At 49.8% G+C, this 20590-nt stretch overlaps 2 protein-coding genes across 3 annotated transcripts in view; both read left to right on the top strand.

Moving 5' to 3' along the window:
- Window positions 1-14: 14 nt before the first annotated feature.
- CCDC134 (coiled-coil domain containing 134) lies at window positions 15-7402 on the top strand. The gene is made up of 7 exons (XM_014882622.2): window positions 15-152; window positions 3602-3719; window positions 4544-4665; window positions 4872-4956; window positions 5190-5371; window positions 5612-5683; window positions 6037-7402. Exons 2-7 carry the CDS (start codon window positions 3617-3619, stop codon window positions 6160-6162), a joined length of 690 nt encoding a protein of 229 aa, XP_014738108.2. The 5' UTR covers window positions 15-152; window positions 3602-3616; the 3' UTR covers window positions 6163-7402.
- Window positions 7345-20590, top strand: part of SREBF2 (sterol regulatory element binding transcription factor 2) — a 25638-nt gene continuing 12392 nt past the window's right edge. The window contains exons 1-8 of one of the 2 annotated variants that reach the window (XM_088165253.1): window positions 7345-7482; window positions 12228-12614; window positions 13511-13692; window positions 14837-14977; window positions 16766-16987; window positions 18115-18229; window positions 18424-18605; window positions 19632-19824. In XM_088165253.1, coding sequence (XP_088021379.1) covers window positions 12230-12614; window positions 13511-13692; window positions 14837-14977; window positions 16766-16987; window positions 18115-18229; window positions 18424-18605; window positions 19632-19824 — 1420 coding nt within the window. In that variant the 5' untranslated portion in view covers window positions 7345-7482; window positions 12228-12229. Of the gene's footprint in view, window positions 7483-7828; window positions 7974-12227; window positions 12615-13510; window positions 13693-14836; window positions 14978-16765; window positions 16988-18114; window positions 18230-18423; window positions 18606-19631; window positions 19825-20590 lie in introns of those variants that run through there. The other variant, XM_014882653.2, reaches the window with a different exon arrangement.

Genomic DNA, 20590 nt, shown 5'->3' with positions numbered 1-20590 from the left:
CGGGGCGGGGGCTCAGGAAGTGACACGGCGGGGCGGAGCGGCGGAGCGGCGGCGGCAGCAGCGGCGGCAGCAGCAGCAGCAGCATGGCAGCGCGGCGGGCGTGAGCGCCGGCCTCGGCACCCGGCACTCGGTACCCGGCACCCGGCCCGCAGGTGGGGACCGCCCGCGCCGCCCGGGGCCATCCCCGCCCCGAGAGGCCCAGCGGCGCCGAGGGGAGCTGCTCGGTCGTGGCGGGGCAGGAGGGAAGGGTGGGAGCAGCCCTGGGGCCGCTCCGGGGGACGGGCCGGAGGTGGCTGGTGCTCCCCGAGCGAGACCCAGGAGGGGCCCTCCGTCCCGGGCAGCGGGGGTGGCCGATGAGCGGGGCGGGCAGTGCGGCCCCCTGGGTTAAAGGGCTGAGCCCGACGGGCTCTGCCTGCCATCGCCGCCTGCTCGCCCCGCTCCTCGCCCCGCGCTGGAGCCGCGGGAGGAGCGGAACGCCGCGGCTCCTGGGAGCTGCCGTCCCCCCGAGGGTTCGCACCCTCCCGTGTGCCGCCTGCTACGGCCACTTTACACGGCTCCGGGTGGGTTTCCCGCAGCGGGGCCGGGGTAGGCTCAGCTAAATCCCCTTGCATTCCACCGTCCTTGTGTGATTGCCTTTACTTTCGGCTTGCGGGAGAATCCCCATCTCCCCGTACCAGCGGCCGCCCGAGCTCCTCAGGGTGCCTCTTGAACCCCTCCGACACGACGGGAGGAACGAAGGTGGGCTGGGATGGATCGATTCCTGCTGGAAATCACAGCAGGAAATCGAGGCTCCCAAACCTTGTGGTACGCGAGCTTCTGGGTTTGGTGGTTGGGAGACTTTGGAGACGAGCAGGTGTAAATGGCCAGTGCTGTTTCAAGTGAAGCAGCTCGTCGTGTAAGCCCCATATCGATATGTTCTCCTAGAGGAGTCTGAGCAGCGGTGTTTCACTTCTGAAGCTTTTGGTTCACATGTACGAGGGGATTAATCCGTATCTGGTTGTTGGAGGATCGCCTCGGGAATGGATTCATGGGGCAGAGAGTTTTCATTCCTTGTTTTGCCACAGCATGCTCCTGGTGAAGGATGATGCTTTTCCCCCTATATTTCAGAACCTGTAGAGGGGAAGTAGCGGGGGGGGTCATGCAAACATTTCTGCTGGGAACCGAAGCATTGCAGCATGGCTCTGCCTTGCGAACTCATTAAGTGAATAAATCTCAGGGATGCTTGATTCAGATGGGGCTCCTGCAGGAAAATTTATAAAGTAATTGAAAACATTTTAATGGGAAGTACTAACCATGTATTACATGGCATCTGTGTTGTCATGTCTTTGGAAAAACACATCTAAATTAAGAGGCTGGGAGACAGTGAGACAGACTGGTGGGCTTGCTGCTGAAACAGCCAGCTGGCCAGGGCTGCAAGGCAGTGTTGGTGGAAACTCCTTTCCATCTGTAGCATCAGGCCAAGCCCTGGCTCCCTGGACTGCTCTGGGAGCATCAGGCAGAGCTGTCTTTGGCAGAAATCAATTCAGGGAGGAGCAGGAAGGGAAGAGAGGAGCAGGTCTGCAGTATTTCTGTCTCATCCCTCAGCGGGTGTGAAGACACAAGAGAGAGTTTGTGGAGAAATGATGGAGGAACATCTGCAAGGAGCTTTAATATCTCTGCCATTACATAGTGTGGCCTGGAGAGGAACGAATGTTCTCTGCTGTTAAAATGGGGTGAAATTGCCAGGGCAGTGAAAGGAAATAAATCTAGGTGGTCCCACATGGCATCAGCAGTCCCAGGTTCCCTATGGGTGAGAGAAACAACTGGGCCCTGCTTCATTTTCACGGCATGTTTTAGCCCTGATGGACAATGGCAAATAAATAGCTTTGATGTGAGAACGAGTGCCAGCAGATCAGATGAAAAGGTGATGGGCTTCCAGTGTGGCATGGTTCTCCAGTCCTCTACTTCTGACCTTGTCCCATGGGACAATCTTTAGGGCTGGTGTAGGAGAATCTGAATACATTTTCATTGGAAACATTGACCATCTCTACCCCAGCATCTGCTGTTGTGTCTCTGAAGAAGGTCATCACTGTTCCGAGACTCAGAAACAGCCAGCCAGCCAGGCTCGTGGACCTTGTGCTGCAGCAACTGGCTGGTCAGTAGCTGGTTCAGCCAAAGAGCTGTGCTTTGCTCTGCTGCTGCCTTGAACAGGGCTTTTTGCAGCTCATCTTTCCCCTTGTAGCACCTGTGGAACATCCTCTGGCTACCCAACTCCAATGTTGGAAATACGGAATACAGCAGCTGCTGACCTAACCAGGCATGCTGGGACTGCCACAGGCAGCATGCAGAGCTGTTGTGGGCAGCATTTCTGCTCTTTGCCTTCCAGCCTGGTCTGGAGGCCACTGGCTACCTCTTTCCAGTTCTCCATGAGCATGGCAAATAGCCAGCCTAGTCCTTATGATGGTGTGTCTGATCTGAGGGGCAAACAGGAGTCTGGGTCCTCAGGGCAGTCACTCTTTGTGCTTTTGCATTGCTGCACTTCCTCCCCGAGAGCTTGGGAGGTAGAGAGCAGCTGTGGGGGGCTCTGCAGAGGAGAGACCTGTGCCATCTCACTGAGCCAGGCCCTGGGTCCTTGGTCATGGCTTTTGGCAGGGTGAAGCAGTCTCTTGAAAGCTGACCAGGCTGGTCAACAGAACATCTGTTTGCCTGGGCTGGAGGATTTTCCTTACAGCCTTGGCTTGTTGGTGTGCTTTGTGGCATTCAGGATGGCTGGAAAATGGCTTAAGCCTCACACCACATTGGGAAGAGGGGACAGATCCCAAGCCTGGAATGGGGATTTGTGCTGCTCTCCTGGCTCTGCACCGTGTCAGAAACATGGGGCATGTTACTGAGCCCACACCAGAGGTGGCCAGGTCTTCTTCAATAATTCTGGTTGTATTTACTCTGGTCTGTTCCTTTCCAGGGGTGTTGCCTTTTACAAAGCAAAACAGCAAAATATTTCAGAGGGTTTCCCATGTTTGTCTGACACTGTTCCCCTGCCTTTGCCAGGGGTGTGAAGATGCTTGGCTTGGCTTCGGCAGGAGGTGCATGCTGATCCTTGCAGGGCTGGGAGAGCTGCTGGTGCTTGCGTCTTTCATGGGCTTGGAGTTGAAGAAATTATATTTGTTTAAAAAAGAAAAGCAGCAAGAAAAAAACAAGAAGGGATTTGGTTTTGTTTCAGTGTTATGGCGTTACAGAGACAGGTTTGGCTGGGCAGGCAAAAAGACTCAAGAGGGCAAGAGGACTCAAGGCTGTTCTGCCTCGCAAACCCAGAAAAAAAGCTAGCTGTTATTTTTGGAAGAAGCAGTAGAACTTAATTTTTCTGCCGGGTCAATGCTGGGTCAGATGCCTGGGGGCTGGCAGTGCAGGCAGGTAGAGAGAAGAGGGAGACCAGGGCTTCACTTACAGGGGAGAGCAGGCTGGCTGCAGCATCACCATGTAGCCCTACTCTGGCCACTGTGTCCCTCAGACCCCTCATGGGGACAAGGGAGAGGTGGTCAGTGTTTCATCGGTCCCTGTCATTGTGTGACTTCTGGTAAGTCTCCTCACTGATCATTGGTTTTGTTGGTCTGTTTTCTTCCAGGCTGCAGAGGCCAACATGGATTTTCTCATCATCTGCCCCTTTCTACTGGCATTGCTGCTTTCCCAGGGCAGCTTCACAGACCTGGAGAAACAGAGAGTAGACTCTGGCTTGGAAATCTGTATCCTCTTCAGCCTGCCCCTCGTGAGCACGTATGCACTAATGGCTATGGAGGCTGGACGGAGTGCATGCACAGGGAAAGGGTCAGAGACGATGGAAAGGGGCACAAGGAAGTGGTAAAGAGAGGATCCAGAAGCACTGGGAAGTTGCTGCTTTGTCCTTCTGCAGATGGGCTTTAGCCAAGCTGCTAGGTTTGCTAAGCAAATGCCTGGCTTGGTGTAGGAGCAGAAATGGCAGTGATGCCTGGTGTTCCTTCTGCTCCATTGTGCTGGACACTGAGCATATTTCCCAGTCTGCTGTTGGAATGGGCATTGCCAGCCAGAAGGCAAAGCATACCTCCACGTCTCAGTGCTTTGCAGTCACCAACTGGGATGGTGGAAGAGGACTCCTGGGCTTGTGGCACTTGGTCTCCTCTGTACCACAGGCACTTTTTGCCCATGAGGAGGTGGGCTAATGCAAGCCTTTCTTAGCCCACAGCAGTAACCCCGTGTGAACAGGCAAAGTATGCAAAGATAATGAGAATGTGGAGACACCCGGGGAAGGTGGCAGTTCGTGTTCCTCTCCAGCCCAGCAGCCAGAACATCAGCCAGAATATGGACTGGCAAGTAGAAAGTACCCCACAAGCTCTCAGCGTTGCTAAGGGCCCTGCTGGGGTGTTTGGGCAAAGGGTTCACTGGAAATCTGTGTTCCATCCTGGGTCAGGTGCTTCCCCTCAGACACCGCATGGAGAACTAGGGGGGCTGGGATGGTGACAGGGGCTCGGTGGAGGGGGAGGAGCAGCAGTGTGGTGGGAGAGTATCAACAGTGCCCTTGACAGTGGTACAGATAAGAAGCTGTTTGAGGTGAAGCGCAAGGACCAGATGAATGCTCTGAAGAACTTGATTGAGCTCAATGACGTCAACCAGCAGTACAAAATCATTGACATCATGCTCAAAGGACTCTTCAAAGTAAGCCACAGTGCAGGCTGCACTCTCAGCCCACAAGGGTGGGCAGAAATTAGAAGGGCTGGGGGCTTCTGTGGAGGATGTGGCAGGTGAGCTTTAGGACCTGAAGGAAGGATGCCATGGGGTTTCAAAGTGGGGCAGCTGTAGCAGCACCTCCAGGGTGCAGGACAGGGCTGGCAGGACAGGGCAGTAACCAAGGGCTCTGGCAGGTGCTGGAGGACTCCCGTGCTGTGCTCATCGCTGCTGATGTGCCTCCTGATGGGCCCTTCCCTCAGGATGAGAAGATAAAGGATGGTAGGTCCTCTCTGGTTTTTACCCCCTTCCTTTTTCTGGTGCTCTGGCGCACCACAGATATTCTTCTGGGATCAGTGCTGGGGTAGGTACAAAACCCCTGTGTATCCAGACCAGAGCTGGGCTGCTCCCTGTCTGTTGGGGAACCCTATTGCTTCCCCTCTGACTAGTTCATAGGGGGACTCTATTAGTTTGCCCTCAGCCTGTGCTGACGGGGCTGGTGGCTGTCCCCACAGCATATTCCCACGTGGTAGAGAACACTGCTTTCTTCGGAGACGTCGTTCTGCGCTTCCCCAAGATTGTGCACCACTACTTTGACCGCAACTCCAACTGGAACAGCCTCATCCGCTGGGGCATCGGTTTCTGCAACCTGACGGGTGTGTTCGAGCAGGGACCCCACTCCCAGGTCCTGCGGCTGGTATGGCTCTTTGTCCCCCCTGCCATGACCCCTCCGCTGCTAGGCTGGGGGAGGTGAGGGTTTTGGTGTAAAAGGAAGGCAGGGTCCCCCGTGTCTGGGGACTGTCCTTGAGCTGAGGGATGGGGGAAGAGTAGAGAGCGTAGATGGGACTGGTGGGAGAGCAGGGGACCCTGGTCACACAGTTGGGGGATGCGAGTGGGAGGCACCACTCCCCAGTGAGGTCTCTCCTTTGCTCTGCAGATGGCTCAGGAGCTAGGAATCAGTGAGAAATCTCCCGATTACCGCAATCCCTTTAAAACGGACCAGTCAGAGGTAAGATGGCAATGCTGCCAGCTTGCCTCATGGGCTTCCCCATCCATGTTGCAGCTCCAGGCAGCTGCATCCAGGGGAATGGAATGGGTGGCTTGTGGGAAATGGCCAAAAGCCCCTGTCACTAAGTAGGCATGTCTGAAACACAAACACTGAATTCCCCATCTGTGGTCTACTTTGGGCACCTGGTGCCCTCTCTTCCCTTCTGTGGCTACCTGCCTTGTGGTCAACACTGCCTCCTGCTGCAACTGTGCTCAAAGCTCCCTGGACTGTGAGGCTTGTGCGTTGGCTTTGGTGGGTTTGGAGGGGTTGTGCCTCTGAGAGGCTCATGCTGACCCCTTGCTGTCAACCCACAGTTTTTCCCCAGTGCTGACACCTTTCAGAAGGCGCTGCGGGATGAAGAGAAGAGGAGGAAGAAGGAAGAGAAGCGGAAGGAGATCCGCAAGGGCCCACGCATCTCCCGCTCACAGTCGGAGCTGTAGCATGCTGGGACTTGGTGCCTTGCAGTGGGGGTGACACCACTGGGACACAGAGTGGCTTGCTCCCTTCTCAGCAGCCTTGGGCCGGTGCCTGGCCATTCCCTTTCCATTTGTGCTGTGGTTTTTGTTTTGTTGCCTTTAGTTTTTGTTCAGTGGAGGTTGGGTGGTGGTGCTGGTGGGTTGCCCCAAAGGGGCTAAATTGGGATACCCTTTCCACAGAGGTAAAGCACAGACATGACAGCACCAGGGCCATCCGCTGTTCAGGATGTTGCTGCCTGTGGGGAAGTAAGGTGTGGGGACATGCCTCTGGTAGAGCCCAGGGATCCCTCTTCACTGCAGCACACCCAATGCTGAACGTGCCTTCTCCAGCACGGGTGGGCTGGGGAGTGCGTCACACCAAACAGCCTCATGAGCAATGCTGCTTCTCTCAGTTTTGCTTTTCGTTTTGTTAAACGGGTGATCTCATTGGCACCCCCCACTGGGCTCTACCTGGTTTCTGCACAGCTGCTACCTCTGCCAGATCAGACCTCCCCTTTTCCCAGCGGCTGTTTTACCGAGCAACACGCGTTTCATTGTCCAGACGTAGTTGAAAATGCCGATGGCAGCTGTTCCTGGCCGATGGCAACCCGTGGCCACCGCAGGTCGTTCCCACAGAGAGGCAAATGCCCGGTGAATTTTTGGACAGGAGGAATTTCGGTACTTGGCCTCTTTGGAGCCAGTGGGCGGCTGTAGTGCAAGCAGTGCTGATGCTGAAGATGCTGGGGAACCAGCCCTGAACCCCTGAGAGCCTGTCGTGCAGCCCATGCCCCGTCCCTTCTCTCTGGGGCTCGTCCTCTCTAAATGAGTTCCCGAAGCCCCTTGTCAGGGGACAGCCAGATGAGGGCATGTGGTGATAGCAGGGCCAGAGTAGGGAGGGACCCAACCGAGTGGCTGCGACCCTCCACCGGGTGTCTGGGCTGCCGTGGGGGCAGAGGTGAGGGGTTGGCCCCAGTACCCGGCACGGCCACCCTGTGATTCCTCTCCCCTGTGCTGATGGCCTCGAACCAGAGCAGGCTTTTGCAGAGGGACCTTCCCCAGGAGCGGGTGCTCCGTGCCGGGCTGGCGGCATCGCAGCCTTTGAGGAAAGGGAAACGTCCCGAATTTTTTAACAGCAGAGCCAAATCCCTCCAGTGGGGGGAGGGGATGGCAATGGGCGCATTTGGTTGTTCTTGAATAAAATTGACTTTATTATTTTTTTTTTTAAGTAGAAGATTCCTGGCTCTTGCTCCCGTTGCTGGCGGGAGCGGGTGTGCGCCAGAGAGCGTCGAGGCGGCCCCTCAGGAGGTGAGGGTCCGTGGGCGCCGCGGAGGGAAGGACAAACCCCGTGCGCTCTCCACCGCCGTGCAGCTGGCCTTTCCGCCGTGCATCCCGGGGCGCGAGCCGTGCCCCGGCCGCGTTTCCCGTGGGCGGTGGCGGTGCCGCCCCCTCATGAATATTCGGGGAGCGGGGGCGGGGCGGGCTATGCTAATGGCAGCTGCTGATCGCTGACGCGCCATCACACCACGCGCCGCCGCGGCCGCCCATTGGCCGGGGGCGACCTGGTCTCATTGACAACAAACCGCGGGGGGCGCGCGCGCCGGGGCCGCGGGGGCGGGGCCGCGGGCCGGCCCAAGATGGCGCGGGGTCGGCGGCGCCCGCCGGCAGCGACAGCCGCCTCTGCCTGAGCGCCCGGGGCGGCGGCGGGCCCTGCGCCATGGAGGGCGGCGAGCTGGCCGCCGAGAGCATGGACACCCTGACTGAGCTGGGCGACGAGCTCACCCTGGGCGACATCGACGGTAGGCGCCGCGGGAAGGAGCGGGGGGGTGGGGTGGAGACGGCGCGCGTGGGCTCCCCACGCGTGTTGGGGAGAGCGCTCGGGTCTGCCCGCGCGGGCCCGCGGCTGCTGGGGAAGGAGGCGTGGGTGAGCGGTCCTTGGATCGTGCTTCTGGAGTGTTCAGGGTGGGTGCGCTTCCCATGCGGTACGGGATTCCCCCGTCCCGGGTGGGTACGGGCGGGGGCGCGGAGCGCGTCCCGCCGGGCAGCGCTCGCCTGCCGAGCGGCCACGCCGTGCCGGGGGAGCGCTTCTGAGCGACTTTGGTGCGGCTGCCGCACGCCTGGATCGAGGCCGTAGCCGCAGGAAGGCGGTGGGGATATCGGGGAGCGAGCCGCCCAGCCCAGCCTTCCTTCCCCCGGTGTCCGGCGCGGGCAGGGTTTGGGGAAAGTGCTGACCGTGTCCCCTTGCTCCTGCCGCAGACCCGCGGAGCTGCCCGCGTTCCCCTCGTATTCCTCTTGGCTCTCTTAGAGTAGCTGCTAAACGATGGCTGAAGCTGTGCCTCCACCAGTGCCCGTGAGAGGCCGAGCCTCCGAGCCCTCCTGCATCGAAACAGCTCGAACTGCTTAAATTTCCCATTTTCCCTGTCATCCTAAAACTTTGCTGCATCGCTGGCACAGCTCAGACCTGTGAGAAAGCCCTTGTTTTCCATCGAAGTGCAGCAAAATGAAGCGCTTGCGTGTGACGCCTATTTTATGTATATTTTTGGCGACACCAAGAAGCTCTTATAAACCCCATTTAAAATGACATTTCTCGGTGTGGTCTGTGCTGTAGGCTGGTGGAGATGAGTTTCTGCTTTAACTCATTGCTCTGCTGGGCTGTAATCCCAAACAGAGCTCAGTTTTGGCAGTGTCCAAAATATCCTTGTTTAGCGGCTAGGAGATAAAATTTTATCAGTACTTTTAGATTTCTACTTGACACTGATTTGCCACATAGCTTGGGATAAAATTTATAGTCCTTTTTTTTCTTTTGTCATGAAAGAGGAATATACCTTATGAGAGTGCAATGGGCTTAGTTATTGCTCTTAAAGTTTGATAGTGCACATTGAAGGTGGTGTTTGCTGTTGTTCAAGCACCACGTAATTAGTTCTCAGGTTCCACACGGAAACTGAGACGAATTGAACCCAGCAATGGCTCTGAACCGAGGTGTGCCCTGGGAGGTGTGATTCAGAACGATGAGTAACTTAGGAAAACGAGCTTCACTTTCCTCCCCACCTCCAGGGGCAGATTTTCCTGGGGAAGGCAGGGAGAAGATACATGACAATCCTGCTTTTTTTGTGCTCCAGCATGGATTCATCTCAGGATTTGAAATTTTGCAAGGATTTTCATTTGTTTTTTAAATCCTCTTCTGGGTGTTCCTCTCCCGTTCAGTCTGAGGGGCTCCTCACTGCCTGTTGTGTGGATTTTGATTCTTTGTGGTGGACGTGCTCTGGGATGTCAGTGCTCACTGGGTTCATACTTCAAGACATGGCACAAGGGTGGCCAGGGGGCCCCAGTGCTGATCCCAAAGTCTCTGCCCCAGCACAAGCTCCTCCACCAGCCGTGGGCATCTTCCTGCTGGCAGGGCACTGCTGGGTAACATCGGAGCATGAGGGTTTGAGTCGGCTGGAGGTCGAAGCACATCAGGGTTGAGGACAGAGAGGTTGTTTCTGTTGAGGTTGGGATCTCTGCTGATTTCTGTTTCTCAGAGCACAGCATCTCCAGGAACGTGAGGAAGAGCAGCCTCTGTGCTGGAGAGCTGAGCCACCGCCTGGGAGAGGCAGCTGAAGCCCAGCCCTTGCCTTTCTGCCAGGTATTCAGGCCCTAGGCTGGACAGAGTGGCAGAAGCCTTTGGTGGGCTCAGTTTTGGTTTTGTAATACCTTGTTGACATTTTTTAGCCTTGGGTTGGGCTGGGATTTTTTTTCTGCAGTAAGGTCTCTCTGCTTTAGGGCCTGAGACTTCTCCAGCACAGAGGGTGCAGGTGTTCTAGTGACACTGGGTTTATCACTGATGGCTCCAGAAGCACCTGAGGTTTCTCACAGTCAGTGTAGATACTCTGATTTCTGGGTAGGCAAAGGTCTTTTAAAAAGCAGAGATTTAGATTTTGGGTGTTGACTGTTTCTCTTGCTTTTTGTGTGTTGTTATTAGGAGAGCTCTCGAGCCCTTGAAAAGAGGTGGATTTGATCCCCTAGCAGTCTTAATTCTTAAAACTTAAGCTTTAGATTTTTTGCATTTAGTCAAAGTTAAGTCTGCCATAAAGATGTGATTTAACTTGTGAGAGCAGGAGTAGTTTTTAAAATAAGATATTAAATCTGCTGCCTTGAACACGAGGTTCTTTGAAACGTAGTGCTTGAAATTTTGTTCTTATGCTGGAATTTACTCTTCCAGAGCAAATCTCGTCTGATTTAAGTTTATTCAGTACTTGCAGTTGTGCTGTCTGATAGTGAAATAGCAATAACATCAAATGCAGAGTTTGGGAAGTACTTTGGATTATCAGTTTTATCATGGTGAGGGTTATTTGGGATGGTCTTAGCTGAAGTCAGTTGGAATGTGAAGAGCTGTTTAATATCCATCCAGATATTAATCTTGAAACAGCCCTCCTTGCTCTGTTACTGTTTTGTGGAAGCCAGTTAAGGCAATGCATTAAAAATACCCCTTTCATTTCTCTAGTGAAGAGTGGAGACAAGGGTTTGTTTGGCCCAGCTGGTCCCCGAGGGTGGCTGCTGCCTCATGCTGGGGGAGCTGTGCGTCCCCACTCAGCGTCAGGTTATGAACAGGTCAAGAGGACACATCTCCTCCCAGGCTCCTCCCTCCAAGAGACCCTAGTTCTTGAGAGCAGTGGTCATGGCCACTGCTTAAATGTGTGTCAGGGTATGGAGGGATTGCTATCAAAAGGGGAGAGTAGTAGTGTCACAGAAATATGTTGAAATGTGCGTTGAGAGAGCAAGAGGCTTGGAGGAGGATTCATCCCTTTGCTCTGTTTCAGACAAAGGAGTGTCAGGCAAATTAATTGGATAATGTGTGGGTGGCATTTCAGAGAGCTGAGCAAATTAATAGCCCTCTTATTGCTGGGATATAATCCATGGAAACTTGTTAAAATTGTTTTTACTGCTTCAAATTTACTTCATAAATCACAGCAGTGACATCCTTTGGGATTTGTGACTGAGAAAGGTCTTGGTGTAAGGAGCCCTTTGCCATATTTTTTTCTTATAAATCAGAAATCCGTTTTTTGCTTTCTAAACCCATATTTTATTATCTCTCTTAGGTTTGTGGGTCCCCTTTTTTCCTGTTTTCAGAAAATAAAAAAAATAGGACTTTCAGAAAACCATGGAAGAGCCAGTGTAACGTGGGCAGGTCCTGGGATAGGGAAGAATATCTGATTCCTCACACCGCTGCCTGCATACAGATCAAGGAAATCATTCATATGTCTTAAGGTGCCTAATTGGATTAAATTGGATTAGATGGAGGGAAGAGGAAGCTCTGCTTATGAACAATGATCTCTTGGTTGTGAAATCTTCATCTTTGGGGGAAGACCTAGAGTGTTGCAGTAGGAGCCTCTTGATGTGGGTTCATAATATCCTGGAGAAGGTGGGATGGAGAGAACCTGTTATGCAGTAATTGCAGGCAGAAAACCAACAGAAAAGGTTAATTCTGATGTTTTAAACACATGCATGGATTTTTCCTGCTACAGTTTTATAAAGTGATGTTTCCTTTCATGGTTTTCCCCCAATTTTTTGTTATGCTTATAAGTAAAAGCAAGATAAAATGAATTCTTATCCTTTCTCTTCCTTTTCCAGATACTCAGTGGGGCAGTACAGATAGGGTACTTGAAAGCTCCCAAAAGTTGGGTGAGAGAATGGTTAGTGCTGGAATTGTGGAGATGCTTGGTTTCTTCCTTCTTCAAGGGTTAGACTGAAGGAGTGATGGAACAAGACCCTAATATTTTAAATGTATATTGGAGAAGGCTTTAAGTTCTAGCCTGTGCTTGGATCTTGTTGTCTGGAAAAGTGTTGTGGGAGGATCTTACTTTTTGCACTGAACAGCAGCAGCAGTGCTGTGCTGCTGGCCATGTCCTGGTCTCTCTCTGGAGGTGTCGCATTGTTGTGATGTTCTCTGAAGGTTTTGAAGGACCCAGAGCTCCCTTCTGTGCATACACACTGCAATTCCATTATGTAAATGCCAGGTGTCAAAGTATGCAGGTGACAAAATAGCGTTGAACCAATTTTCTTCTGTTTTACAGAGATGCTGCAGTTTGTCAGTAACCAGGCAGGAGACTTTCCAGACCTGTTTTCGGATCCCTTGTGCAGCACCTTCCAGGGCAGCAGTGGCAATGGCAGCAGCAGTGGGGCCCTGGAGCCGCAGTTGCAGCGTCCCTACAGCCAGGTGCAGCTCCAAAGCTTCCCACCACCCCCTGCATCCCCCCAGCTCCAGAGCCTGCCGGTGAAAGCAGCGCAGACGACACCTCCAGCCCCTCCACGCTCGGCCCCTGTCCTGCAGCCACGGCCCTCGGTGCAGCCTCAGCTCCAGCAGCAGGCCGTCATGATTACACCAACGTTCAGCTCTGCTCCCCAGACCAGGATTATCCAGCAGCCAGTCATCTACCAGAATGCCGCCACGAGCTTCCAAGGTAGTGCTTGCAGTGCTCAGGCTACAGGTGTGTCTGGTGCACACAAGATTCCAGGATGCTCAGGCTGTGGATGTGCCTGGTGTCCTTGCAGTAAATGGCATCAGTGTTCAAACTCCAAGTGCATCCTCAGCCAAAACAAACCTGATGATCCTTTCCTTGTGATGCTGCCTTTTGGATATCCCTTCTGCCTATGTGGCATTGGAGTTGGGGAGCATGAGAAATTGTCAGGAATGAGATCATAAGTGTTTTTGTGTGACCCCTTACCATAATTGTTGTCTTGCTCTTCTCCTCTGCCTGGCCTTCTGCCCTATGGTTCTTGGGAGGCTTGAGGAAAGATGTCTTAAAACATTGTTGGCAACCTTGTTCTCCCACTGATGCGTGCACTGGGTAGATCCAGTCTGTCCCTCACAGCAATCTGGAATGGAGGCACATTTTATCTACCAAATTCTGGAGCTCAGTACTTGCACTGAACAGAGACACCTGTAGGAATATTTAGCCATCTTCCTTTGTGAATGCTGGATGACTTGATCCTCTTCAGTAGGTCTTGAGTCTTTACATGACAGATAGGATCTTACAGTCCACCAAGACCAGGGGGAATGGGAAAGTGCAGGTTGGATGTCCTGTATAATGCTACTGAAGCAGAGTCCTGTGCTATCAGACTAAAGGGTTTTGACTCTATTTTCTCTTAGCTGATCCTCTCTGCCTCCTGGAAAGCTGCTATCCTAGGTGCAGTGTCTTCTTGCAGAAGGCACCGAAGCAGCTGGAAGCTTCCCAACATGTGGGATGTGTTAGATGAATGCTGCCTACTAAGAAGCTCTAGGAAGAAGAGGAGTGATGCTAGGAGCATTTCCAGGCTCCAGGAAGGAGCCACTTCTGACATCTCTTCTGTTTTTCAGTTCTCCAGCCTCAAGTCCAGAGCCTGGTGACGTCCTCGCAGGTTCAGCCGGTTACGATCCAGCAGCAGGTGCAGACAGTGCAGGCCCAGCGAGTGCTGACACAGGCTGCCAACGGCACCATCCAGACCTTAACGCCAGCCACGGTCCAGACTGTTGCTGCACCACAGGTCCAGCAAGTTCCAGTAAGTAAAAGTGTGGAATTATGCAGGGATCTAGCAGAACCAGAAAGTACTTTTGTGGGTCTGGTCCCCTGGCTTGCCTGGGGAGAGGTGGTGAAGCTGTAGGGCTGGCGATCCTGGTTAGGATTGCTTCTGCACAAATGTTTTTAAACCTGAGGGGTATTTCTAGCCAGCCTGTGTCCCAGAAGCATTTTACTTCATGCAGGTCATGTGTGAGAATCCCTGTTGTGACATGTGATGTGACTTCCAGGCAATGCTTGGCAAATGTTTTCAGTAAAACAGTAACTAAATGCGGTCTAATTTTTTTTTTTAACTTGGTACTTCCAAACCCAGTTGTAAACTTTACTTGAACAGTCTTTCTTTGACTTTTGCCTACTTCTTTGCACGTCCATCACCTCTACCACATCTTAGGAAGACTGTTCGATACTGGAATGTGTTCATCTAATCCTTCTGTCATGTTTTTTTAATATAGTTTTACTGTTACAGTGCTTTGTGATTTTTTTTCTTTTTCACTCTTGTCCATCTTTGTATTAAAGAAAAATATTTGTCTGTGAGACTCAATATGACAAAGTTGCTATGGTTCAGCTGTACTATGCTATCTCTGCTGTTCTCAGGGAGTCAACAAGGTATTTGAAAGAAATAAGAGCAAAATAACTTACAGTGGATTTTGATCTGCTTGATGTTAAAGGTACAGATCCTTTCAGTGAAAGTGCAGGGAGACGCTACTATGGGTATTTGCCAAAGCAGACAGTCCTAGCTGTGTTAGACTGAATACTCAGACAGTTAATGTAGAGAACTAATTATAGGTGTAACTGGAGAGGGGAAAGCAGCTTTTCCATCAGCTCTTGTGTGTTTTTACGTACTTGTTTACTTCTGGTGACTGATTTGAAAACCGCTGTCCTGGTGGTTCCTCTGCCCCACTCTATCCAGTGTTGTTCAGACTCTCCTGCTCAGAGTTTGCGTTGAGGCTGATGGAAAGCATCCAGGTGATGCAGGGTGCAAGTCAGAGAAATACTCACCCTGCTCTTTTGCCAACCACTGAGTTGTAAAGCTTTTACAACTCTGTCAGTGCTTACCTCTGGCTACTGAGATCAGGAAGGAAATGTGTGCCTGCTCTCCTCTTCACCTGTAACTCTTTTCAACCTAGGTTCTCGTCCAGCCTCAGATCATAAAAACGGATTCCCTGGTCTTGACAACCCTGAAAACAGATGGCAATTCTGTTATGGCTGCAGTACAGAACCCAGCACTGACAGCACTCACTGCTCCCATTCAGACCACAGCTCTGCAGGTACCCTATGGATGTCTTTCCATCCTTCTCCTCACTGATGTCCTTTCCTATTAATGCAAGTAGGAGCTTTGTGCTTTAATGTTCTGCAGTGGTGCAGACAAGAAGGGGTTTTGAGGGCTGTTATACACACGTCTAGGGCGAGTAATACCCTGTTTCTGTCAAGGCTAAATACACAGATTGTACTGTTTGGCAGCCTTTCCATGGCCAGTAAGCAAAGATCAAGGGCACATTTCTGTTTACCTTTTTCTGGTACTACAAGGAGAGGAACATGACCTAAAAACTCAGTCTGGTTTTTAACTTTAAGCCCCAAAGCTAACTTGCTCAGAGTACCTATGGAACTTCCTTCTGCCCCTCAGTAGTGTCTAATAGTAGTATATTAAATGTGACAACTAGTTAAACTACTTTTCAGAGAGCATTTGCAGGGAGGATTTGTTATAATCATTTGAAGTGGCAATTGTGCGCCCAAAGAAACATTTATTATGATCTTGTATGTTCTGAACAGATATCTTTGTATAAATATTTACTGGAGGAGATAAACTTGACAGTGTGGACCTAAATTTTGACTTCTTTTGCAATAGCATGGTCTGCTTCTTAGATACTTGTTAGCAGCCAGGCTGAAATCTTCAATTGATCTGCTTGCTTTTAGGTGAAATTTTCACACAGCTTGAGGCTTACGAGGTTTTGTCTATCTGAGACATGTTTGAACACATCGAAATTAGGTGGATATTAGCCAAGGAAAGGTGTAGGACTTAAATTCACTTATTTGTCAAATTCCAGCTTGAAGTGAAAGTAGATTAATTTCTGATATCCCAATTAGAAGACTATTTCAGAGTTGAATTTGTTTCTGAAATTGCTTATGGCTAGTTTATTCTCATGGCCAGCTGCTCTAGGCTAGTTATTATGATATTTGTTGTTTGCACACAAACAAACATACACGTATGTGTATGTTTGACAGAAATAACTCTTACTCTCCATAGCTACTTGCTTCCCTGATCCTTGGTGTACTTCAGAGAACAAATGTGTCTTTCTAAATTTTACTTTACTGGATTAAGCAGTCTAAACTTTCTTTCATTACAGCTGTCCTAGGAGCCTCTCTTGCAGCTGTTCTGGTGGGATTCATCATGTTTTGTCTCTAAGTACATACTTTAGTTTGCTGTGGATGGTCTGTCCTACATCTAGATGCCCAAGTCTGAGCTTTTCATTCTGCTGTATATCACTCATTAGTCTTAGTTCCTGATATTAAGGCATTTTTATGGGTTTTATGGTTTTTTTCTCTTAATTTAATCAAATTCAAATATTTGAACTGCCTTCCTCAAGCCAAAGGTTGTTTTTTCATGGTTGGAGCCTTTCTAGCATTGTTGTTACTAATGTCATTGGAAGTAGTGCAGGCTGTTGCTGTTTTCATGACTATTTGTCCAAAAAAAGAGGTGGATTTGGACACTTCGAGTGCAGAGATTGTAGGAACAAGGAGGAGCTTTAGTCCCTTTCTCTATATAAGTGGATGAACAGAGTGTAGTATTGGCAGGAGTGTTGATGCGCTTGGAGAACAAGAAATGTTCTTATTCCACAGTGGCCAGTGTGGGAGCCAGAGTGACAGATTTTTCCTGTGTTGTTTGCCAATGCTTGTGCCAGCTAAGAAAGAGGGAAGGAATTTGGCACCTCACACATTTTCTGAGCTGTACCAACTTTTCCTGATTCTTCTTTGTTTACTCCTCTTTCTTTTGCCATCATAAACCTTTTCTAAATTGGCTGATTGCTCTTGACACTTGTTACGTGTGGTCTTTGTAGACCCTTGTTGGGAGCAATGGGACCATTTTGACCACAATGCCGGTGATGGTGGGACAAGAAAAGGTGCCTATCAAACAAGTTCCCGGGGGTGTCAAGCAACCTGAACCACCTAAAGAAGGAGAGAGGAGAACAACTCACAACATCATTGAAAAGCGCTACCGGTCATCCATAAATGACAAAATCATTGAGCTGAAGGACCTTGTCATGGGGACAGATGCCAAGGTAAAGAAGGGGAATAAGGGCAAATGTGGTGTCATAAATACTTTCAGTCGAAGTGAAGCATTTGGGTACATGCAGCTGTTAATAGGTGTGTTGGAGTAAGACTGGTGAGAATCACTGGTGCTTGATAATGGTATTCAGGAAAGATCATCTGTTAAATATTAACTTTACTATGCTAGTGGTATTGCTTCTTGAAAATAAGCTATACCTTATGCATTTGTTCTTATATTAGGTCTAACTTGGATATTCTACCGAGAGAGCCTATTTTAAGTGGATGTTTTTGATCACTCTGCCAAACCAGACCTTGATTCAATTAAAGTTTCCTTTTCCATGTGACTGCAACAAGGATGAGGGTTTACGGTGCTTCCCAATTTATTTCCTTTAGACATTGCGCTGTAAAAACTCCTACTTGCTCAAATATTGGAAGCTTTCTTGCACCACATATTTAGTGTTTGTTTTAGTTAGTTTAGTTTTAGTTAGTTAGTTTAGTTTTAATTTTAGTTAGGCTTCCTCTCTGTACCTCATGCTGATGAGGCAGGCATTAGTATTCTTGATACCTTCTGTGACTACTGCATAAACAAATGCACTACTCAAGTCACCTCCTGTTGCTGGAAGTGGAAGCTTTTAAAAACATGGGTAGTGTGCAGTGGCTTCATAGTACTTTTAGGTTGTGTTTAGAAGATAAACTTGCCCACTGCTGCTGCAAGCAAGGATTTGCGTGGAGATGGCCAAGCGAATAAGGCAAGGAGGGACTACTTATCTCAGAATTTAGCGGTAGTCAAGCAGCAGCTTGTTCTATCCCAGAATTGATCCATTTAATTTACAAAGTGTGGTACTTTCAAACACTGTTTCTGGCTGAAACCTGGGTGTGAACTCCTTGGTAATTTGGATGTTAATCTGTTTCCATTGTACTGCTTCTAAAAGATCTTAGAGAGACCTTATCCTTGTGTATCTTTGATAATTTGCCCACAGAGCATGCTCTCCTAATGGTTCTTGTACAGATGCTGAGAGGTCCTTTATACCCTTTTCTTTCACCATATGATACAAAGGGTTATGGTATTCCTACAGGCAGGAGTGATCCTTTGATACTCTTAATATAAACTGCTTTTTGTACATTTAATTCCTTACAGATGCACAAGTCTGGAGTCCTGAGAAAAGCCATTGACTATATTAAGTACCTGCAGCAGGCTAACCATAAGCTGAGGCAGGAGAACATGGTTCTGAAGCTGGCTAACCAAAAAAACAGTAAGTTGTGGAGGCTCTGTAGCAGAGGGGAGGCAGTCAGCATGGATGTAGGATGTATCTTGCAGTTTTTTATGCTTGACAGAGGTTGTATTGATAGTGTCCAGTGTTGCTCCAGATGACAGAGCCAATCTGAGAGCTATTGACAGGAATCAGAATGGAGAAACATGTACGTAATGCACTCTGATTTTTTTCAGAGCTGTTGAAGGGTATTGACCTGAGCAGTCTGGTTGACAACGATGTAGATCTGAAGATAGATGACTTCAACCAGAACGTGCTGCTGATGTCTCCTCCAGCCTCTGATTCAGGATCCCAGGCTGGCTTCTCTCCCTATTCCATAGATTCAGAGCCAGGAAGCCCACTCCTTGATGATGCAAAGGTATTTGTGACTTTAATTGTCAGATTCAAGGTATCTCCTTCAGGATATGCAAGAGCCAGAACTTAAAATCTTCTTATTCTCAAGAGCGGAACCAGCAGACATCTGGCAAGCAGATTTGTAGGGCTTAGAGATCCTTTGTAATGATGAGGAAGGTGCATGTGTGTGTTTTATCTTTCTTTAAATTATTGAGACTATTTCCTGAGCTTTATTACCTGAGCCCCACCTTAGCTGCTGGAGGAACTGTGCTTGTCCTTCAGCCCTTTTACAGTCTCTGTGGGCTTACAGTGCATGTTCATTACCCAAGGAGCCCATGGCTTTCCAAGATGTGTATGCCTAGTGAGTAAAGCAGGAGAACTTGGAAATGGATGATGAGATCAGTTGTGGTTAATGAGACCATAAGTAATCAGAGTAACAAAAAGCTGTTGGCTGTCTTTGGCTTACGAGTTTGTTTTTTGGATATCAGAGGTGGTTTTCTGGGAAATCCTCAAAAGAGTAAGGGCAGCAAAGGTTAATCCTAGCCTAGCTGAGGGATACAGTTACAGTTAATACCTGAAATGACTGGACACAGAAGGAAGTTGAAGGCAGTCAGATATTTCAGCCTTATCTTACTAAGCTAAGAAAAGCTTTACTGAGTTCTCACTCATCTGGAGCTCAAAAGCAAATTTATACATGTGCCTTGAGCTGGGCCAGGATCCAGGTATGAAGAATGTCTTCTTGCACAGTCCAAGAGGCACCTTTGACAGCACGTGACACGTTGTGATTGCAGTTTGGTTACCATCATCTTTTAAAAGATGGTCTGTGAGTGCCAGTAAAGCCAGAGCCAGACTCTCTTTCTGTATACTGTTAATTAAAGCTTTTACCTGGAAAGGAGATGCCATGGTGCAGCTCAGTTAGCCAGGGCAGACTAGCTTGTCTCTGTTGTTCAGGATAACCCTTTGGCTGCTGTTTGTGAAGGTATCTTTTTGGCTTCCTTTCGCTCAGTTAGGTTTTTTTCTCCTTTTTCTCTCCGTTCCTATTCCCTTGAAGGTTAAAGATGAGCCTGACTCTCCTCCTGTGGCGCTTGGCATGGTGGATCGCTCTCGAATACTCCTCTGCGCTCTCACATTCCTTTGCCTTTCCTTCAATCCACTGACGTCCCTCCTGGAAGCCCGAGGAACCTCTGAGCCTGACAGCCTGGTGCGCCATGGCTCCGGCAGGAACGTGCTGACGATTGAGTCAGGTAAAAAACTAGGATGGTTTGGCCACAGAGGGTGTCCAGCCTAACGTGGCCTCCCTAAAAGCCACCTGCAACTGCGAAGGCTGCCAGTCATGAGGTGGAAGGTGGCTGTGGTTCAGCAGGATGGGTTTGTGTGTTCAGGGAGTTGTATGACCTTTGTTTAATGGGTGGGGAGGGGCAGTAACTGCAGGGCAGGGCATGGAGGGAGAGCCAGCTTGGATATGGCTCCAGTTCAAATCCAGTGTTCTTGCATAAAACCAGCCATGGCTCAGCATGGTGAGGTTGAGGTTACACCTATTTGTAGCCCAGCAGCCTGGGCTTTTGACACAGACTCTTGAGAAGAGATTCAGGGTAAGGGGCGTCCTCCTGTCTTCACCAGTCTTTGAGGCATGTTCACTTTGTATTTGATTTCAAGGTAACTAACTGATTTTTGTCTCTTAATCATAAAGTATTACTACATTGTTGCTATGGAGTCTTGCAACTGGCTTGTTGAGAACACTCATTCCATAAAATTAATAGTCAAAAGTACAGCTGAGGAGAGAGAGGGGGATGCTGTAGGCATGCAGTTCTTTTCCTGACTGGTAAATATGGTTCCTTGATGTTGCTTTGTAAATTTAACTAAGACTGGAAAATTATAGTGGTGTACTGAGTACCTGTGGGTTTGTCTTACAGAAAAATCAGAAGAAAAATCACTAAGTGCTGATTCATTTTTTTGCATCAATCTTGTAAAAATAATCATTTAGTTGGGAACGTTGAGGGCTGGAGTTTG

The sequence above is a fragment of the Sturnus vulgaris genome, chromosome 5 (assembly GCF_052056855.1).
Source record: "Sturnus vulgaris isolate bStuVul1 chromosome 5, bStuVul1.hap1, whole genome shotgun sequence".
NCBI lineage: Eukaryota > Metazoa > Chordata > Aves > Passeriformes > Sturnidae > Sturnus > Sturnus vulgaris.
The sequence above is the reverse complement of the archived record's forward strand: the minus strand, read 5'-3'. Positions and strand labels throughout refer to the sequence as shown.

Excerpts from the sequence above, each read along its gene's own strand:
- CCDC134 (XM_014882622.2), top strand. The coding sequence starts at position 3,617 with ATGGATTTTCTCATCATCTGCCCCTTTCTACTGGCATTGCTGCTTTCC. Across the intron at positions 4,666-4,871 it reads TGCTCAAAGGACTCTTCAAA|GTGCTGGAGGACTCCCGTGC; the intron begins GTAAGCCACAGT and ends GGGCTCTGGCAG. Across the intron at positions 4,957-5,189 it reads GGATGAGAAGATAAAGGATG|CATATTCCCACGTGGTAGAG; the intron begins GTAGGTCCTCTC and ends CTGTCCCCACAG.